Raw genomic sequence first — 20,895 nt, forward strand, 5'->3', positions numbered from 1 at the left:
AGAGCCAGCTCGGAATGCTCAACAAGAGTAGCCATCTATTGGGCATTCTCCATTTCAAATCTACTTTCAACGTCAGAGAGTGTTACTGGTGGGACTGATGGCTTGGATGTACAAAATACAAAGGATGATGACATGGATGAGGAAACTCCATAATCAAGTAGCACAATTGAACTTAGTTTAGGAGGCATTGGTGGGTTTGGGTTTGGCTCTGCTTTTAACCTAACTGCTCATAAACCCAATCCATTTGGTGGATCATTTGGCAACGCAGCAACGTATCCAACTTCTCTTTTTTCCAGGCCTACTCCTAGTGGAAAGTTATTTCAGCTTGCATATTTTAATTTTCAATCTCTACAGTCTTCCCAATCATCTTAGCTAACAAATTCAGGTGCGTTTGTCGATGGCTTTGGCACCAGTACAATGGTATTACTACCCAAGCTCCGATTCCGAGTGGGTTTGGCCATTCAACGCAAGTTGGACATTGACAAGGGTAGCAAACATTAGGATTGTGCTTTTGGATAGTTGAGACAGCTTGGTACTGGTTTACCAGGTACTGGTTTTGGAGCACCCGGTAGTTTTAGTGGTGCCATTGCTAGCACTACTCCCACCAGTGGCTTATTAAGTGGTGTTGCTGGAGGGTTTTGTGAAACAAAATATAATCAAGAAAATTAAAGAGGCAACACGTGTACTTTAGGGTTCAAATGACAAAATTACTCTCGAGGCACACCAGGATTCCCACTCGTATGCAACGGACAATAATGGCTCAATCAAAGAAGAGTCAAATGTGATCAAAATGATATTTATTCAAAACTCTCTTATCACTCCTCATCAAATCCTCACCCATAAGGTAATTTCCAATTATTATTTTCAAATTGGGATTAATTACCAAATTAATTGCAAGATATTATTTGACATAATATCTTGCAATTATATTCAAAATACCACCATAAGTGGCCGATCTCTATTTCTCCAAATAAGGCCGGTCACACCACTATATATAGCCTCATCTTCACACCAAAATGCGAGGTCATTTTCTCCCTAAAATTCTCTAAACATTTTCTCTCTCAAATTCTAACTTTGGCATCAGAAATTCTTCAGTCAAAGCCTCCCCCATTCATCATGGGCCCGTGAGGCTCTTGGCCTCAATCTTAGGTGTTATTATTTTGCAGGTGCATTTTCGTTAAATGAGAAGAAGACAAAAATTTTGAGAGTTTGATTCACACACTCGAAGAAAACTCTCGCATTCAAAGTTTCTCGTTTCTCGTTCGTTCGTAAATTTTTTCATACTTTCTTATTCCTAGATTTTTTAATTCTTTGAATAGAGGTGAGGAAAAAATACAATGACGATAAATTTGGAAACCACGACGAACGAAACTTCCTACGTTCAAAGATCCGGATCGAATGATGGAGGACGAGACGTAACCCCATCACGACGATCCACAGGGCTCAATACGATGACAAGATGAGCAACTTTGCCACTAAGGAGCACCACCACTATGGCAGCCACGGGGACGACCGTGGCAGTGGGGAGTGGGCCAGCTTCATGGAAGTAAGCCCACGGTGAGAAGGGGCCAGCGAGGCAGCCACCAACCTAGGCTTAAGCCACTTTATAACAACAAGCATATGCGCTAAAAGCAGCCCAAGCCGTTACCTCAATAGCGCAGGCCCAAGCCTCGTTTACTTGGTGCACGACCCAATCTGCAACCCACGTTGCAAGGCAGCAGAGCCAGCCCCAACACGAGTCGGCTTTAGCCACTAACTCAACAGTGCAAGCCCAAGCAGCTGTGGCACGAGAAGCAACTCAGCGCCATTTCGAGCAAAGCCCAGGCCCAGTGCCTACACGCATCATACACAGGGTAATCCACGCTAGCGGCCCGACCCGCTCTCGTGGTCCAATTCGAGGCCCAGCTTACTCCTATGACCATCCAAGCAATCCCAATCGGCCCAAGACCGGTTAAACCATCCCAACTTTAAATTCCTGGATAGACGATTGAATCGGGGGTATTTTCACCCCATTTCTCCGTGGATCTGACATATCCCAACTCAAATCTCGCGCCTAGAGTCCATTACACTTCCATTACTCAAAGAGACTCATGCCGTCTGAACTTTTCCAACCTAAATGGTGAACAACACTTGTCTCAACAAGTCATAAAGTTGACAAGTGCACTACAGCAGACGACCTTAGTGAATAAGCTATTTTAGCATACTAAGATGCAGCGTGCCTTACACAAGATGTCCCGAAGTAGGACAAAGGCAGACGACGAACCTCTCCAGCTGCGTCCCAACAAGTAGCCATTCGACTAATCACAAACCGAGCGTTCTGGTAGTGTATACTCCCAACTAGGCCCCTAAGATAGCATATACTATCGTCTTAATGCGCGAAGGAACGTGCATTATTGGTTAGGCCCATGAATGAGCATACATTAACCGTTAGGGCCATACTCCGATAATCAACATGAGCAACCTTCCAAATGAAATGTTCATTTGAGGCTAAGCCACAAGGAGCATCATCCACCTTACATCGAAATAAGCAGCACGACGGACGGAGAAAATCAATCACTCAATTTGGCTTAAGTTTAATCGGCATCCTGTGAGAAACTCGCTCACCTACTAGAAACATACCACATGCACCGCAACTGCGACATAGATGAGCCGAACACATGGAAGAGCAACCTAGACTAGTAGGTCACGATATGGGGTAGCCGAGAACTCTATTACCCCAATAATGGCAAATTCATGAAGAAGTAGAGAGGCGACTGACCGAACAATTACCCAATTTCCAGCGCAATGAAGCTACTGACAAAGTGCTCTGACGAGACATGACCAATATAAGCAGGTTACCTTTCTTTGATAAGATCAAGCAGACGGGACTATCCCACATAGATTGTCGGATACAAAGATTACTTATGTTCCGACAAACTCAGCAGCTCAGCTTAATGGCACGTCGAAGGCATACGAGTACTAGAATGATACACCAGCCTAACTACCAAAAATCGGGGGCAGACCTTATCTAGTAGCCGAGCATCATGGACATAGTGGTCCAATTTCTTCTACTGCGCACAACCTGGCCCAAGCCAGCCCCAACTCTGCGTTCACAGCCATGCTTACTTGCTCTACGACTCCCGGTAGCCTTTGATATGTCACCATGACTCGTAACTTTGCCGATCTTGCACCACGACTCCCATCCGTGCCTATCTTTCCACGTGGCTCGCGCCGACCAAGCACATGGTACTCCAAACTTCAAAGTGTCCAATGACGAAGCAAAAGACAATGCTTTATTATCAACCTTTACTAGTGAAAAACTTAGCGGGGAAGAAGCTTGCAATCCATTCAGATTCTCAGCTGATCACCAACCAAGCCTTAAAAGGGCACACGATGAAACATCTAACGATGGCGTAATACTTGAAAAAAGTCTGAGAGTAGCTCACCGCGCATCCCACGTACATCTTTACATGAGTTTCATAATCAGTTCGAAGTCTCAAGCAGATCGCCGAACAAGACCTCATAGGCTAAGGATTATTTCAGTTGTCTAGTAGTCTAGTTTTCCTTAACTGCACTCATAATAACGACTTTCATGCTCTCCAGTGTGAGATGGTAAACCAATTCCCCAACACTCATATGAGTTTACTCTTTAGTGTAAGAAGATAAACTAATTGCTTTCCAGTGCGAGAGGGTAAACCAATTCCCCGACATTCATATGGGTCTGCTCTCCAATGCGAGAGGATAAACTAATTGCTCTCTAGTGCAATAGGTAAACCAATTTCATGACACCCATCTAGGTTTGTTCTCTAGTGCGAGAGGATAAACTAATTGTTCTCCAATGCGAGAGGGTAAACCAATTCACCGACACCCATATGGGTCTGCTCTCCAGTGCAGGAAGTTAAACTAATTGCTTTCCAATGCGAGAGGGTAAACTAATTCTCCGACACCCATATGGGTCTGCTCTCCAGTGCAAGAGGTTAAACTAATTGCTCTCTAGTGCGATAGGGTAAACTAATTCCCCGACACCCATCTGGGTAAGCTCTCCAACGCGAGATGATAAACCCCATCTAGGTAAGCTCTCCAATGGGAGAAGGCCACATAGTTTAAAAGATCGAATACTTGAAGATCGACTAAGCAACAAATGGCCAGGGGGCAGCAACCACTTCGCACTCAACAATTTGCTCATCTGACACTTCATCTTCAACAGCTCTATCCTTGATTGCTTCATCTACGGCAGCTGAGAAATCAAACTCAAGTAGTTTCCTTATTTTTGGTAAACAGCCAAGATGTTGTAGTCCAAACCGTAACCCATGCCACAAAATTTCCTCGGCCCATGTTGAGCCAGCCTTTGGCTTCAGTCAAGACGAGCAGCACAAGTTGTGGCCCTTGTCACACCACGTATTAGGCCCATACCAAGTCGACTCCTGGCCCATGCCAGCTGACGTGCCACACCACTCCAACGGCTGCCCCATAGCAGCACCTCACAAGAAGAAAATTAAGAAAATTAAGTTTTTCTTACATTGGTACAGTGCGGAGAAGACAAAGAAATTAACGAAAGATGTTTCTTTGCACGAGCAAGCAAAGAAGAGTACTAGGGGAGGGGAATAAATATCCTCTAGCTTTCTCTTTTTCTTGTAGGGATAAATAATTACCCTCCAAAGTTGATTTAATCCCCTACTTAAGGTAGGCTTAAATAGGCTTTGGAGACGATTTATTTTCCTTTCCTATAATAATCTAATTCCAAGTCCAAGTGGGAATTTGCATCAAAGTTGGAGACTTTTACACCTGTTGCCCTTTCCTGCGAGCAGCCCAACAGGTGTGAGGGCATTTGTGGAGCAAAAAATAATCAAAAAAATTATGGAGGCAACACGTGTACTTTAGGGTGAAAAAGACAAAATTACCCTCGAGGCACACCGGGATTCCCACGCTCATGCAATGGACAATAATGGCTCAATCAAGGAAGATTCAAAGGTAATCAAAATGATATTTATTCAAAACCCTCTCATCATACCTCAACAATTCCTCACCCATAAGGTAACTCCTAATTATTCTTTTCAAATTGGGATTAATTACCAAATTAATTGCAAGATATTATTTAACATAATATCTTGCAATTATATTCAAAATACCATCATAAGTGGCCGGTCCCTATTTCTCCAAATATGGTCGGCCACACCCTTATATATAGCCCAATCTTCACACCAAAATGCGAATTCTCTCCCTAAAATTCTCTAAACACTTTCTCTCTTAAATTCTAACTTTGGCATCGGAGATTCTTCGGCTAAAGCCCTCTATTCATCGTGTGAGGCTCTTGGCCTTGATCTTAGGTGTTATTATTTTGCAGGTGCATTTCGTCAAATAAGAAGAAGGCGAAAATTTGCATCCACAGTTTTGTTGGTGCTGCTTCTGGTGATGGTGGATTTGCTTGTTTGGCTTCAGGTGGTGGTGGTTTCACTATTGTGGCTTCAGATGGTGGTGGTTTTGCTGCTGCAGCTTCAGGCGGTGGTGGATTTCCTAGTACAGCTTCAAGTGGTGGTGGTTTCGCTGCAGGCGAAAGAGGTTTTAGTGGTGGACTCCCTGCGAGTCTTTTCTCTTTTTTTTTTTCAATTTTTTTTCATTGATGCTGATGTTGTATCCTTGTGCATCTTCAGGTGGTGGTGAATTTTCTAGTACATCTTCAAGCGGTGGTGGTAAATAAGTTTTACTTATGTATTTATTTTGACAGTATACTAAAGAGTGAGATTAAACCATTATGAAATAAATTAAAAATAAAAGTATCAAGTAATTTAAAAATACCAAACGCATTATAAAAATTATAATAATTAATTTACAGGTGCAAAAAAAATGTGAAAATATATGCAAAGGCTCAGGATTGCATCCTCTATGCTATATGAGTATGAGTCCATCATTGTTTTAATTTTTAAAACCATATAAACCTTAGGGAGTTCAAAATAAATAAAATTCATAATCATTAATGTACACGTCTAAAAAATGCGAAAGCATATATAAATGTGCAAGGTTCCTCAACTTTGAAATGCAACTTCCTTCATTTTGCATATCATTAACATTTGATATTTTATAGTAATGTACTAATGTTTTTTTCGTTAAACTCTTTATTTTGAAGTATGTAATACTTGAAAGACAAATGTTTTTTTAATTTTTTAATTTTGTATGTTTTGAATATTTATGTGACAATATGGTATGCATATACTAATTTAGAGTTATGTTTTTCATTTTCATTATTTATTATTTTAAAATATATTTTCTTTAACGGGTAATAGGTCGAATCATATTACCTGATAATACTAACGGGTCAATTTCGAGTCGAATCATAGTACCTGTTTACTTTAACGAATGTTACACGACACGATTTCGGATATGATACGAAAACGATACGAATGCTAGATCTATCTAATCTAATGGTCAAATGAGTATCCAACATTGTAAATTGGTAAAAGTACATGCTTGTAGAGGAAAGTGAGTTGTGTTCTTTCTTACGAATTGCCAAAGCCTTAGCCAAGACGAGGGAAAAATGAGAAGAAAGTGAAGGGGGAAGAAAGAAAGAAACTGAGAAAATTAGCATAAGTTAGTTTAACAAGGACGAGGAGGAAGAGGAGGAGGAGGAGGATGAAGAGATGAGTTGGCCTCAAACTGCCAGGCAAATGGGAAATCAGACCGACCCTAAAGGACCCCTAAATCAATTCACATTTGAAATTTGGTATTACGACAGGCTTTGTGAATCATAACCAGAAGAAGAAGATTTGAGAGAGAGAGAGGCGGAGGGTGGGACCGGTGTAGGGGGATAGGGGGTAGGAGGAGTTTATGATGCTTTGTGAATCATTGCGTGATCGAATACAGCCATGGCTTCGTGATTACGACAGGCTTCAATCATTGGCCGTCATTCTCCTCTACATTCAGGTTCCTCTCCTTTCCTTTCCTTTCATTTCCTTTCGCTTCGTCTTCGTTTCAATTACAAAACCAAATCAATACGAATGAATGATTGATTCATATAACATGTTAAAGATCGATCCTTTAATGTATGTATGTATGTATAGATTGGGTGCGCATTGGTGGGATCGCTCGGTGCACTGTACAACGGGGTTTTGCTGATAAATCTGGCCATTGCATTGTTTGCCCTCGTCGCAATCGAGAGCAGCAGTCAGAGCCTCGGCCGCACATACGCCGTCCTTCTCGTCTGCGCCATCTTCCTCGATGTCATCTGGTTCATTCTCTTCAGTCACGAAATCTGGTAACATTTTCCATTTTTTCCATTTTGCATTTTAATGCATGTATATGTATATATGTATGCTTGCTTCTGATGCTTTTGTGTTTGTAACTTTGTGTTCTGCAGGAACCTTTCTCGTGGAAGTGGGAGTAATACAACTTTGTACATCTTCTCTGTAAAGCTCACTCTGGCCATGCAAATTATCGGCTTTTCCATCAGGTTATCCTCCTCCTTGTTATGGATTCAGATCTACAGGTTGGGCCTTTCCTATGTAGACACTAGTGCAACTCCTAGAGAAGCCGATTTTGATTTAAGAAATAGTTTCTTGAGTCCTACTACTCCCGTTGTACCCAGACAAACTTCAGATTCTAGTGATGCTATAGGGGGCGCTATCTATGACCCCACGTATTACTCCTCACTCTTTGAAGATGGTCAGGTCTATCCTCTCTCTCTCTATCTATCTATTTATCTATCTATCTTACATTACATGCCTGCTCAAATTTTCATTTTCCTTGTTCTTCTCTTGCATCTACAATTGCAATATATTATCACCCCACTTTGTTTGCATCAGTAACGATTAACAAACTTACTATGGAGCAACTTCATCTTCTTTTGTATTTCTGTTTGTTCAAATTCTATAGCTTCACCCACTATATCTGTTTAAAATTTCATTTAATCCATGTTTCCTTAAAGGTGGCTTATTCAAAGAAACACGTCTTGTTACCTCCTCTCGTCGAAACCTCATTTTAGTTTACTTTGGAATTCTTGGAAACTTTGTTTAGCAATCAGTATCATTGCAAACCTAGCCGAAGTTTTCCTCTACCAATCGTCATGGATGTTAAAAGTTGGTGAAGTTAGTGACATACAATTATATAAGAACCAAGAAGTTAGAGTATACAATTGCAGGACAAAAGTTAGCGAAGTTAGTGACATACAATTAATCTCTTTTAATTACTTTGGTGAGAAGTGCAGTTTTAAAACCCTAATATTTGGGATTCACAATAAGAGTAAGGCAGGGACACGAGAGAATGGGTATAATGAAGGAATGCAGACATTGGCCCACTTGTGGTTGTCAAAATTTACTAGGCAAGATTCTATGAATAGCTACCTACAAGACAACTATAAAGTATTTTTTGAAGATTAATGAGTCTCACTCTTCCAAGGAAACTATAACAATCAAGTATATGTATTGCTTCAAAAAAGTGTGATGTAAGGTAGCTGGAGCACTAAGAGTTCAAGGGTTGCAATGTATCATGTATGTAACTTGGTTTGTGAGATATAGATGACCATCAAAGTCCTCTTGGAGGCAAGAATATTCATAAGAGGACATGAGGATTACATATCATGACCAACAATGCTATCCTTGATATTTGTGATTTGTGAATTTCATATCCAACTTGGTTAAGGAATGAAATTCTAATTAGGCTTCCTTGAAAAGAGACGTAATGTGTCTGTTCTGGACGTAACTCTGGGAAAGTTTTCTGCTCTGTTAACATTTGCATTCTAGGAGAGGGGGCTGAAAGTTTGATATCAATTGTTCCAAGTGGGTGGACAACCATGCATGTTGGTCTTGAATTTTCCAGTGGAACTAACGCCACTGGTGGCCCAAAACATTTTCTTTAAATAAGTAAAGGTCCTATGCATCAAAGGAATCATGCAAGATTTTTCTTGGGCTTGGATACTAGATGGATGGTGGGCTAGGCAAGAGTTGAGAATTGATGATCTTGCCGTTCTACTCCGGAAAACCCTTTCTAAAACTGGCTTTAATCATTGAGTCACTATGGTGTCCACAAGAAGGGTCTTTTGTGACTCTTTGTGTGGCAATTGAAGAAGAGGGGTTCTGTGCAATTTGTTCACTCCTCCACTTCAATCTGAGTTCATCATGGCGGCATGCAATCACATAAATGTAGACTTTACCATAGAATATTGAAAGATGCAAGGAATCAAAGACACGAACTCTGCAAATACTTCCGTGTCTATCCATCCAATGAATGAATATGTTTTTAATACAAGTTTTGTTGTAGTATAATTTTTGTTGACTTTACTTTGTTCATCATGATTTAAGCGTAGAACGTATTGATTTGAAGTGCTATGACGCATTTGACGATGTAAGAAGGTTTTTATTCAGATCCTTGTTTGGGATGTGAGAATGTTTTCCTCCACTTCCGATTTTTATTTGTTTATTTCTTTTGGGGGGGGGGGGGGGTGGTTGGGGAAGGGGGGACATCATGACTACCACTTCTTTTTCCAGCTTTGATTCTCGTTTACATATAATTATTACAAAATATACAATATGGTCATAATAGTCTAAAAGGAAGGAGGTTGTCAAAAACAACCTAACGCAAGATTGTACAAATATGTACATGGAAGAAAACAAGAAAGAAAGCCCGTATGTAAAGTCAAAGGAACAACCATTATGGTGTGTTCCAAGAAATCTCCGGCAGTAAAGTTAGGAAAGGGTAAAAGATTTAATTTGTCTATGAACTTCATTGAGGGTTAACTCAAAGGAATGAGTATGTTAAGGGGCCTTCGACTGAAATGTCTATGAAATCACATGATAATAAAATGAAAAATGAATGCTAATGTTTTCATAGTGCATCTTGTTATGGTTCTGTGCATGATGGTTTTGAAAGTAATCAACCTGGCGAAAGAATGAAAGGAATATGGTGTACTATTGCAACATCTAGTTTGGAGAATTACGTTTTGCTATGATGTGAACTACTGAGATATATGTTGTTGTGTGAAATTTGCAACTGCTGATACTTTCTGTTTCTTTAGATATTCATAATACTGTTGTTGTCTGTTAGAAGGTAGCAACGACTATTCGTCAACTGTTACTAAATTGAAACTTCTGTTATTTGTTTCTAGGGAAAATGTTGCAGTGGCAACGGATCTACTTCTGATGTTGAATCTTCTAAGGCAAAACCATCTGTAGTCAGATCATTTCAGTTCGTAGATGTAAGTATCCATACATGAATATATTTCTGACCAGTTATATGAAATTTGGTAGCATAATGTGTCTGATGACGCAGGTTGTTATCCCCACTATTATGCCATTTGGTTAATTTATTTGGTATAGTAGATCTCATGGTTTCATTCTTACCCTTTTGTTATCTCCCAGCAACACCAACTGACCAAAACATTCATTCACTTGTTTATCTAGTATTTGGTTGGGTGGCCTTTTGAGGTTGTTTTCTTGGTTTTGACAGAGAGAATTCTCAGTTGAGAATTTGGATAATTCATTTGTGCACCTCTCTACCCAAAATTTGATTGGATGATGATTTGTGGTTGTTATGTAACCGTACCCGTACTCGTATCATGTGCAAGCATTATAAATCTTGTGTAAAATGATTTTATTCATCCAGCTGACAATGGCCTTTTTATTCCCTCATTAGTAGTTATGCTCCTCTGCTGTTTTCTTATTCATTTTCAACAAGACACTCAAAAATTATCTTGGCTCATGCGTTCTACATTATGCTACATATGCCATTTAAGTATTAGTCATGTACAGGGCAGATTGTCATCCGATAGATCTGTGCATAGTAGAAGAATATATACGAGTCCATATTTGGGCTGTGACTGTTACCCCACTTTAGGTTAATAGGATTTTCTTTAATTGTAAAAGTCTCTTATGATTATTATTTTATCCAGATGAAATGTCGTTTTTGCTGCTTCTAACTCGATTTGAAACCTTGCAGGAGGAGAAGGCAGCAAGCCAGCCTAGTTCCGTTTAATTTTGAGTGCCATCTGTCTTTTCTTTACGGATCGACTCCCCTAGGTAGTAGTCTAGATGATCTTTCATATGATGTAGTCGCTGCGGCCAGATTGTGTTAGGGCGTGGGCCTTGTACAGTCGGATCACATATTATTGCATTTGTTTTGGCCGGATGAGGATGGGAAGGTGTTGATCAAATCAAAGTATTAAAAGGAGAAGCACATGGTCCGTGTGGTTTGGTTTGGTATGCCAAAAGCTTTTGATCAAGATCCCAAGTCCAGTGGTCCATGCGTGTGACATTAGTTGGATATTGAGTTGCGTTAGCGTGTCGGCATCACCGCGCAGCAATCAGACATGTGGGTGTTAGTTGACAATGGACAAGGATTGCCTGCCCTCCATTTCCGATGCCTTCTCCGTGCTCTCTTGTTTGTGTGATCACGGTTAAGTCACGTCAACTTTTTATATTACTATTCATTTTTGTCTTATTATATCTATAAAAAAAATAATATAAAATGTTGACGTAGCTTAATCATGACCACACAAAACAGGAGGGCACGTAAAGGGCACCGGAAGTAGAGGGCAGACAATCCTTGTCCGTTGACAATAGCATTTTGGTTGAGGAACCAACAGAAGGCAATTGCCTCTTGTTTCCATGATAGCATTTGTTCACCCTTTCAATGTAGCCTTGTTTTTTTCTTGAATTTCAGACCCCGTACAATGTCGTTCACTACGAGCTTGCAAGAGTTTTTTTGTTGTTTGTTTGTCCGAAGTAGGCGTGTAGAAGATACTTTTGGATAATTGCAAGCCTCAAGAGTATAATTAGGTGATGGAAGGGAGGCAGTTTTGGTGGGCTTTGTTTGTTCTTGCCAAGGAAAAGCCGGTTTCCATGGTCCCCTCCTTTTTGTTGGTATATATAGGTTGAGCAGGATATGAATGAGGAATATATTGATGTAAATGGTGGGTTGAAGGAGAGCATTCATGCATTGTTTTGTTGGCTCGGAACAATCGAAGGCCGGCACAGCAGCCAGCTAAGTGCGCTAACTTGGATGCCATGTTTGGAAAGGACAACACTCTGTTTTAGCTAACTTGGCTACGTAATCTTTGCTAAAAATAATTGAGTTAATAAGTTTCCTCAATTAATTAAGCTCAGCCCCATGCTAAATATTCTCAGACGATATGAGCTTCTGCCTCGAGAGAGAAGAATATAAGCAAAAGAAATAGGAATGGTAAAAAATAAAATAATTATCATTATTAGGAGTAACTAAGCTTTCAATTGAAACGTCAGTGGGGCCATGAGGCTTAAGCTTTTTTATTTATTATTTGTTTATGAAAGGACGTGTCGGCCATTTGAATGATTGTCATTTGTCAACCTTCCCAGTACTAATTTTGAATCATAAGTAAATTGAAGCGACAATCCCCAACCATGACCAAACTGGATCGCTCGATTAAAATTTGTGACATTTTTGGTATTTAAATTTGATAAATTAGGGAGCATTCACAAAATTTTTATTTAGGATTAGAGTTCATGTGTGGTCCTAGTTTATGCTTTGTTGCTTCATTTAATTCTTATGAACATTTGACTTTTTATTGCTTATTTCAGTCTAAATACAACTACAACTTTAACTTTTTATAAAGAAACAGCTTTTCATATCGGACTCTAATTGTTAATAAAGAATAATGACTCGTCACACACAATGAACCAAACATTTTTCAAACCATATGTAAAACATGTGGTGCCAAATTAATTCAGAAAATCTTCTAGCCACACATAAACATTATTCACTATTGACAACAATACCCTTATTAAATTGGCAAGGTCTATATTAGTTTCACGCTCAAGTCAACCAACAAAAGAAGATCTGAGCAGCTAATTACAATCTTTTCAAGCTTCATCATGGCAAGGAGATAAGACAATGGAATTGAAGGTTCTTACCTTTAAGCTTTCATAATTGAAGATATATTCCGTTATTCAATGAAACAAAATCAAATAATAATATAATTCTTAAATATTATTATTTATTTAATAATATATCTAAGCATTATTCTCAATCATTTTAAGATATTTCAACATCTTAAATATATTTTCCTATTGCATGCAACAAATGACACACTCTGATCAATTAGACGCCGACACATGACATGAGATTCCCTATACATGTGGTCAACCCTAACTCCTATAATACCCCATTTTCCAGTTTATTATTTGGTAAGTTGATTTTACGCAATTCAACTCTAAATCTCTCTTTTTCAGAGAAATTGATTTAGACTTCAGAGGTTCATTGGTTGCCAAACCTCTCTAGGTGCGTGACTTTGGTCCTTAACCTAAGGTGTCACTTTGTTTAGTAGGTATAGTTTCGTCAAATAAGAAGACGGTGAAATTTTTCTACTATGAAACTCTTTTAGAAGAAATATTTTAAGAGTGTTTTCATTTTTAATTAATGTGTTTTGGTATGGATTTTTTTTGTTGAACTTTTATGAATCTATTTTGTTAGGAGGGGGAGGGGGAGGGGGAGGGGGGGGGGGTTGATCACCAGAGGAGGTTGATCCATTTTTTGTTGAATTTTTATGAATCTATTTTGTTAGGAGGGGGGAGGGGGATGATCACTAGAGGAGGTTGATCCATACTTGCGATGCCTCGAGTTATTAGGTGTTGACCACTTCATTTATACTTCACCTCGATCATAGTGTTAGTGATTTGTTTAAATTATATTAATTGGGCATAATAAATCTTTTCGTTCGATAATATTATGTAATATTTTATTTTATTAACAAACGATAGTATATACATTAAGATATAAGAGAAGTTAATTAAGTTTTGTAATAAGTTTGTAATAATAATGTAGTTCAATTTCGTCTTTATTAAAAAAAACAATTATTGATATTAATTTATGGAGCTGAGCTGACCACCAACGGCAGGCAACAATTGTGGAAGAAACCAAAACAATCAAGGGCAAAGTTGTAAAATAGCGAGTAACAAGAATATTTAATTATCGCAGGAGAGAAATTAGAGAGAGACTAAACTTGGTTATGAAAGGTTCTTGATATAAGAAAAGAAAAAATAAAATAAGAAGCCAATATAAATCAAATTATTGGCTATTTGGTTTTGAAAAACAATGAATGAGGGACCACCACCAGCACATGGTCCACATCACACGCATACACATAACGCGTTTTACGATTAGTTCATTTTTTAAAATTTTAAAAGGAAAAGGAAATTATAGATATCCAATCAATAGAAACAAACCAACAGACAAAACAAAGAATAAAAGAGTAGAAGAGAATAAACAAACGGCGGAAATTTCTCATTAGAAGATGATATAAACGTGGAATGAAAAGTAGAGTAATCACTACATTAGTCTAAAATATTACAATTTGAATTTGTAATTTTCAAAAGCAAAGGAGTAAAAGAAAAATAGAGGAAAGAAATTAGCAAGTTGGAAACTTGGGAAGGGGATGGGATAGAGAGAGAGAGAGGGGGGGGGGGGGTGGTGTTGGGGTTGGTGGAGTCTTCTTCTTTCCCTCAGTTTTCTCTTTTTTTTTTTGCAGTTCCAAAACCAAAACCAAAACCAAAAACCCAGAAAGGAAGGAAGGAAGCAGGAAGAAGAAGACAAAGAAGGAATTCATAAGATTGCTTGCTTTATCATTTGGGTGGGTACACTCTCCACAAATCTTGTATTTCCATCTTTCTGTATTATTCAAACAATTCTTCTAAATTTTGTAACTTTATCTGCTGCAGTAATTTCCAAATTAATTACGTTTACGTTTGGTTTGCGTGTCAAATGTCATCATCTTCTTCTTCTTGTTGAATTTTGATTGTTATTAATTATTGTTGGTAAATACTAGATGGATAATAAATAGCTGGGTCCTGAAATACTGCCAGATCCTTCCCTTCCTTCTCTACTAACCTTAAATTTTACAATCGGCTTTAAATCCACACCTTTCCTCTAATCCTCTTCCATAAAACCCCGGTTCCATTCTGGAAAGCGATTTGACTAATTAAGATCTGCTTTTGCTGTTGCTCAACCTTGTTCCTCCCATTTTTTGGCTTTTGGTAAGAATAAAAATTCAACTCTCCGTCTTCCTTTTTTATTTTTATTATTATCTATTTTTGCGCTTTTTTTTCCTTTCTGAAAAAGTGATTTCTTTGTGTGGTTCATCGGAGGTGTTCAACTTCAGCATATCTTCTGCTTCATGGACTTGTCAAATTCTGACTTTTTTTTATATAATTATTTTTGATAATTATTTAATTGTTTGGGATTTACATATATTAAATGGTGAAATAAATTGTGTGTTGGGTGGGATAGTGGGGATGAATGGCAATATTGTTGTGATGGCTTAGATCTCAAGTCGGGCTAAATTCTTCATCTCTTTGGTCCTGTTTAATTGGTAATTGATTTTGATATGGTATTGTGACAGTGAGTGAAGAAAGAAAAAAAGAAAGAAAGAACGTGAGATGGACGAAGCAATGGCAGCAAGGTATTGGTGTCATAGGTGTTCTCGAATGGTGGATCCCATCATGGAAGTAGAAATGAAATGCCCCTTTTGCCAAAGCGGATTTATTGAGGAAATGAATGGCACTACAAGGGAGAATCAAGACGCTGACTCTGATTTGGGTTCCGATCGTGCCCTCTCCCTCTGGGCTCCAATCCTGTTGGGCATGATGAACAATCCCCATCGTCGCCGGAGATTAAGACGATTCGACTTTGATGACGATGATGATGATGACAATGACAATGACAATGATGATGGTGACACTCGCCAGGGCGGAGATACTGAATTGGACAGAGAACTTGAATCAATCATCCGGAGGAGGAGGAGAAGCTCAGCCACTATTCTACAGCTGCTTCAAGGCATTCGAGCTGGATTGGCATCTGAGTCTGAGAATTCTGAGGGGGATAGGGAGAGGGATAGGGAAAGAGAAAGGGAGAGGGAGCGCGTAATTCTTATAAATCCTTTCAATCAAACCATCATTGTTCAGGGATCTTACGATTCGAATCAGGGTCAAAACAACAATCACACCCCTATTGGTTCATTAGGCGATTATTACATCGGGCCTGGTTTAGATTTGTTGCTGCAACATTTGGCAGAGAATGATCCTAATAGATATGGGACTCCACCAGCGCAAAAGGAGGCAGTGGAAGCTCTACCCACTGTGACAATCAAGGAGAATTTGCAGTGTTCAGTGTGCTTGGATGATTTTGAGGTCGGTGTAGAAGCAAAAGAGATGCCATGTAAGCACAAGTTTCATAGCGGGTGTATTCTGCCATGGCTGGAGCTTCATAGTTCCTGTCCAGTTTGCAGGTTCCAGTTGCCTGCTGATGAATCAAAGCGTGATTCAGATATTTCCAGGAACAGCAGTAACTCGAGGGAGAGTGAAGAGATTGGTGATGATGTTGGTGGGGAAGAGGGAGATGGGGATGGGAGAAACGGAAACGGGAGAAGGTTTTCAATCCCGTGGCCTTTCAATGGTCTGTTTTCTCACTCAGGATCTCAGTCAGGTGGCAGTGTGGGCAATTCATCATCATCATCATCATCATCATCGGCAAATGCAACCGGAAGTGGAAGCACTTCTCAAACAGAAGAGAATTGAGTATATATTTCCATTAGTTCAGTTGGTATGTCAGGTTCTTGTCCATTATGTGGCTTCAATCATCTTCTGCGCAGCTTGTGTACATAGTATCTTAGGTGAATGTGAATAATGGAAGTTCAAATTGTTGTTTTATTTTTCCTCCTTCTTTTGTTATAAGGAAGGATGGTCTCTAGATGTTTTGGCCTCCTAGTCAGTACCACAAGAACTACTTCTGTTGCTATATTTACCTGATATGTGAGTGAATTGCTTTCCCATTTTTTCTTTGCTGTTGCACTCATAACTGGTGCTGCTTTAGAGGGCATGAAAGCTTCAGCATCATTGTTGGACTTTTGGCTTGTTTGTTCCAACTTTGAATTTTTTGGTATTGAATTTGGTAATGTCATATTCGGAGGTGGACCCAGCTGACACGGACTCACTAGAACCCTTGATTGTTCTCATTGGATTATAGATAACACTTGGAAGATAGCTCCTACCAGTATTAGACTAACAGTATTAGCTGCTGATCCTCTCCTCTGTCATACTTGATACCATGTTCTAAACAAGGATGGTCGGCTGGCATCAAGTATGACAGAGGAGAGGATCAGCAGTTAAATAACATCAATTTTTAGCATACATAACATGCAAAACTCATGAAGCCATCAATTCATCAAAATGGTCCTATTCGTAAAAGTATTAAGTCCAACATCGCAATATCAGCAAATTATGTAGCTATCCAAGCCTGCTCATCACAAACACTGATGACGGCGGTAGATATATGTTTTCGCATCCAAAAACACATTAAACGAGGCAAGGCAAAATCATAAGCATTGTCATTGGCTAATTTTGAAAATGCCAAAAAGAACAACATAAGAAACCATTGCCATCATCATCACTTCACGGTCAAGATCTTGATCACAGATGCAGTTCCATCACGGTGCAGAGCCACAACAGCATCTCCGTTCTTGCAGAGTCCCTTTGTCTTGGCATGTTGGAGGGCAAAGTCCAGCGCTTCTTCAGTTGTCTCTGCATTAGAGGCCCTAGAAGATCCCGCACTTAGAACTGGAACCAACCCACGGAAAATCAGACTATGCCTTGCTGGAGCTTCATCACTGCATGACCAGTCAAATGAATCGGTCGTAATCTCAGGGACAACAACAGACAGTATAGGCATGCCAGGTCTGTACTTGGCCACCAGCTTTGCAGTACTTCCTCCTCTGGTCAGTACCAATATAAGAGCTGCTTTGGACGAGTTGGCTGTTTTAACAGCAGAAGAAGCCAGACTCTCTAGTGGGCTCATGGGCACGGGGGAGTGTTCCATAATCCTTTTGAACACATCTCCATAGTGAAGGGTGCTCTCTGCTTCTACGCATATTTTTGCCATGGTCCGCACTGCAAGTTCAGGGTATGCTCCCGCAGCAGTCTCACCACTTAGCATCACACAATCTGTGCCATCTAGAACGGCATTGGCAACATCGGTAGCTTCAGCCCTAGTTGGACGGGGAGATTTGATCATTGACTCCAACATCTGTGTTGCCGTGACCACGGGTTTTCCTTGGATGTTGCACTTGTAGATCATCACTTTCTGTGCAAGGAAGATCTTTTCAATTGGAATTTCCATACCAAGATCACCTCGTGCCACCATGAATGCATCTGATTGTGCAAGGATGTCATCAAAGTTTGCCACCCCTTCCTGATTCTCAACCTATCAATCAAAATTTCAAGTAAGAACCATAGAAAGGAAGAAAATACGTGAAATTTAACCGTAATAGTATCTATATAAGAGGGTAGATACGTTGCTAACAGTCGCATAGTTTTAGTGAACGCCTAAAAAACTATCTAAATAATTCCACAATGCCAGTAAAACTTTTTGCTAGAAATGATTTTGAGTTCAAATGAATCGGTTCATAATACTTTGCATACCAAAAGGCAACAATAAGTAAGTACCAGTTGCAAATTTGCAATCACTGATTAATCTAGGCAACATAAACTTGTACTAGGTTCTCTCTATAGTCAAAAGCAGTAAAAAAAAAAAAAGCATACTCCAGGATGGCTCAGTTTATCTTGTCATGAAAAAGTGAGCCTTACCTTTGACATGAGAAGGATATTCTTAGAATGCTTTCCAAGGAGCTTCCTGACCTCCACAAGATCAGAGCCTTTCCGAACAAAAGACAGGGCAATCATGTCAATCTTATTTGGAACTCCCCACTTGAGAATATCTTCTTTGTCTTTCTCTGTTAAGGTTGGGAGATCCACAATGACCCCGGGAAGATTAACGTTCTTCCTCTCACCAAGAACTGCAGAGTTCTCACAGCGGCATTGAACCAAACCCTTTAGCTTATCGCAAGACAGAACCATAAACGAGATGGTGCCATCAGCACATAGAATCATGCTCCCCGGCTTGACATCCTCAGCCAGCTTTTTGTAACTCATACAAATCATATTTGCATCACCCTTGAGGCCATAATCAGTGGAAATGGTGATCTCTTGGCCCAGTTTGAGCTGGACGGGTTTCGCATCCTTGAGAAATCCAGTTCGAATCTCTGGACCCTGTGGCGGTGAATTTAAGAAACAAACAAACAAACAAACAATCAGGAATTCCTCAAAGCTTCCATAATCTAATCCACTTCTTGAAAAATAACATATCATTCTAGTTCGAGACTTAGTCCTCGTTTGGTGTCTAGAATTGTATTGGATTAGATAACTAGCTAGATTCAAACTAGGTTGAAGGAACAAATGGTGGCCAGTTCAATCCAATCCTAGGTAGCAAACGTGGCCTTGGTACAGTTTCCAAAAATGTGCGTCCTAAGTCCTAACCTCTAACCTAAGGGAGGGAAGGATTCATTTCACACACATAAACACACACAACATACACAGAGAGACAGAGAGAGATGAAATACATGTGTCAGTGTTTGCAAATTTTCCAAAAATGAAAAAAATCATACACAAATTAATAGCTTTTATGTGTGTGTGTGTGTATGTATATGTAAAAAAATCTGAACCCTAAACAGAAAAATGAGCAAACATACAAAAAAACTAGCAAACAAAGCAAAGATACAAACACAGAGAAGAAGCAAATAAGCAGTAGCAAATGCATGTTGTATTGTATGATTGTGAATCCGAGAGATTAGGATCAGATGGGATCGGAAAGGAGAGAAGAGGGAGGGACGGACCTTGGTGTCGAGCATGACGGCGCAGAGGATGCCGGTGGATTCCATGGCTGCCCTGAGATTGTCGAGCGTCTCCTGATGGTACTCGTGGGAGCCATGGGAGAAGTTGAAGCGGGCGACGTTCATGCCGGCCCTCAGCAGCTTCTCCACCATGGGAACGGACCGCGACGCGGGTCCCAGGGTGCAGACGATCTTGGTCTTGGGCCTCTGATCCATTTTTCCCTCCGATTTCTTTCGGCTTTCAGCTTTTTCTGTTGTTGTTATTGGATGGGGGAGTTGAAAGAGTTGTGGGAAAATATGCCAACGGCGATGTACTTGTCTTGTGTTTGTAAAACGTGAATGACAACTCTCGAAAATAAAAATAGGGGTCTTTTATATAGTTTTAAACTAACTAAAAATTAAATTTATTTCAAAAGTTAAAGGGTACTAAAAATTAGATTTATTTCAAAAGTAAATTTATAAAATTAAACCTATTTTAAATTTTCTCATAAAAATAAAGTGGGGCTTTCGATCTGCGAATAGTACAAAATACGTTTGATGGTGAAATAGAAGAAGAAGAAGACCGAGAAACAAGCGTGTTCGCCAATGCCTCTTTCTCTGTGTCTTTTCTTTTTCTTCCTTCTCTCTCATTTTTAATTACTATTATTATTATTATTATTATTTATTTGTTTGTTTGCATTTTTCGTTTTATATAATGATGACAAGGGAAAACAAGCATAAGAATATTGTTGCTGCTTGGGCAACGAGCTAGCTTATTGTATCAGCCAACGCATAAAGTTATTTATTTGGGGGCTTGGCCTTGAGATTTGAGAATCTTATTCCATTTTATATTTATCTTAGGTCAATTTAGTCAAATTTGTGAGCTGAGTTGATTTTTCTTCATTTATTTTTGTAGCTATTTTTGTTCATTTTAATTGGAAGGAAATTTTGCCTAAATTGGAGAAAGTGATGTAATAAAATGAAAGGACAAATACGAGTATGTGATGACAAAAACAAACTAGAGAGAATTTAAGCTTTCTAATTTTTCTACAAATATTTCTAGAGAAGCAACCAACCAACATGCAGCAATTCATTTCATGCATACTAGCATATGGGCACACAATTTTTTTATTTTTGTTTTTGAAATAGAAGGAGAGAGGAAGAGAGTGATACAAAATGTGGGAGTGAGAAGTTTTTTTTGTATTATTTATTTATTTTTTTATATATTATGATTACATGTAGATCAGACTTTGAAAAAAAAT

The 20,895-nt window shown here is 39.2% G+C and overlaps 3 protein-coding genes across 5 annotated transcripts; 2 read left to right on the forward strand and 1 right to left on the reverse strand.

The window, feature by feature from the left end:
• Positions 1–6,424: 6,424 nt before the first annotated feature.
• On the forward strand, positions 6,425–11,873 carry LOC103414630 (uncharacterized). 2 transcript variants are annotated; one of them, XR_001787497.3, is made up of 6 exons: positions 6,464–6,897; positions 7,035–7,228; positions 7,331–7,640; positions 10,073–10,162; positions 10,903–11,358; positions 11,467–11,687. XR_001787497.3 is itself a non-coding variant. In XM_017326697.3 (5 exons), the coding sequence occupies exons 1-5, from the start codon at positions 6,802–6,804 to the stop codon at positions 10,936–10,938; spliced, it is 726 nt and encodes a 241-aa protein (XP_017182186.3). In that variant the 5' UTR covers positions 6,425–6,801; the 3' UTR covers positions 10,939–11,873. The 2 variants fall into 2 exon arrangements, 1 of the variants encoding a protein (XP_017182186.3); XM_017326697.3 differs by having other exon boundaries at positions 6,425–6,897; positions 10,903–11,873.
• A 2,271-nt stretch (positions 11,874–14,144) lies between these two features.
• LOC103414675 (E3 ubiquitin-protein ligase SIRP1) lies at positions 14,145–16,765 on the forward strand. 2 transcript variants are annotated; one of them, XM_070817983.1, is made up of 2 exons: positions 14,145–14,566; positions 15,335–16,765. In XM_070817983.1, the coding sequence occupies exon 2, from the start codon at positions 15,372–15,374 to the stop codon at positions 16,506–16,508; it is 1,137 nt and encodes a 378-aa protein (XP_070674084.1). In that variant the 5' UTR covers positions 14,145–14,566; positions 15,335–15,371; the 3' UTR covers positions 16,509–16,765. The 2 variants fall into 2 exon arrangements, with proteins under 2 accessions (XP_070674084.1, XP_008351269.3); XM_008353047.4 differs by having other exon boundaries at positions 14,209–14,969.
• Positions 16,766–17,150: 385 nt separating this feature from the next.
• Positions 17,151–20,249, reverse strand: LOC103414668 (pyruvate kinase, cytosolic isozyme). Its single transcript, XM_008353033.4, has 3 exons — positions 19,658–20,249; positions 18,573–19,034; positions 17,151–18,189 (listed from the first exon to the last, which is right to left on the reverse strand). The coding sequence occupies exons 1-3, from the start codon at positions 19,868–19,870 to the stop codon at positions 17,377–17,379; spliced, it is 1,488 nt and encodes a 495-aa protein (XP_008351255.3). The 5' UTR covers positions 19,871–20,249; the 3' UTR covers positions 17,151–17,376.
• Between the last annotated feature and the right edge of the window lie 646 nt (positions 20,250–20,895).

Source organism: Malus domestica, chromosome 03, assembly GCF_042453785.1.
Source record: "Malus domestica chromosome 03, GDT2T_hap1".
NCBI lineage: Eukaryota > Viridiplantae > Streptophyta > Magnoliopsida > Rosales > Rosaceae > Malus > Malus domestica.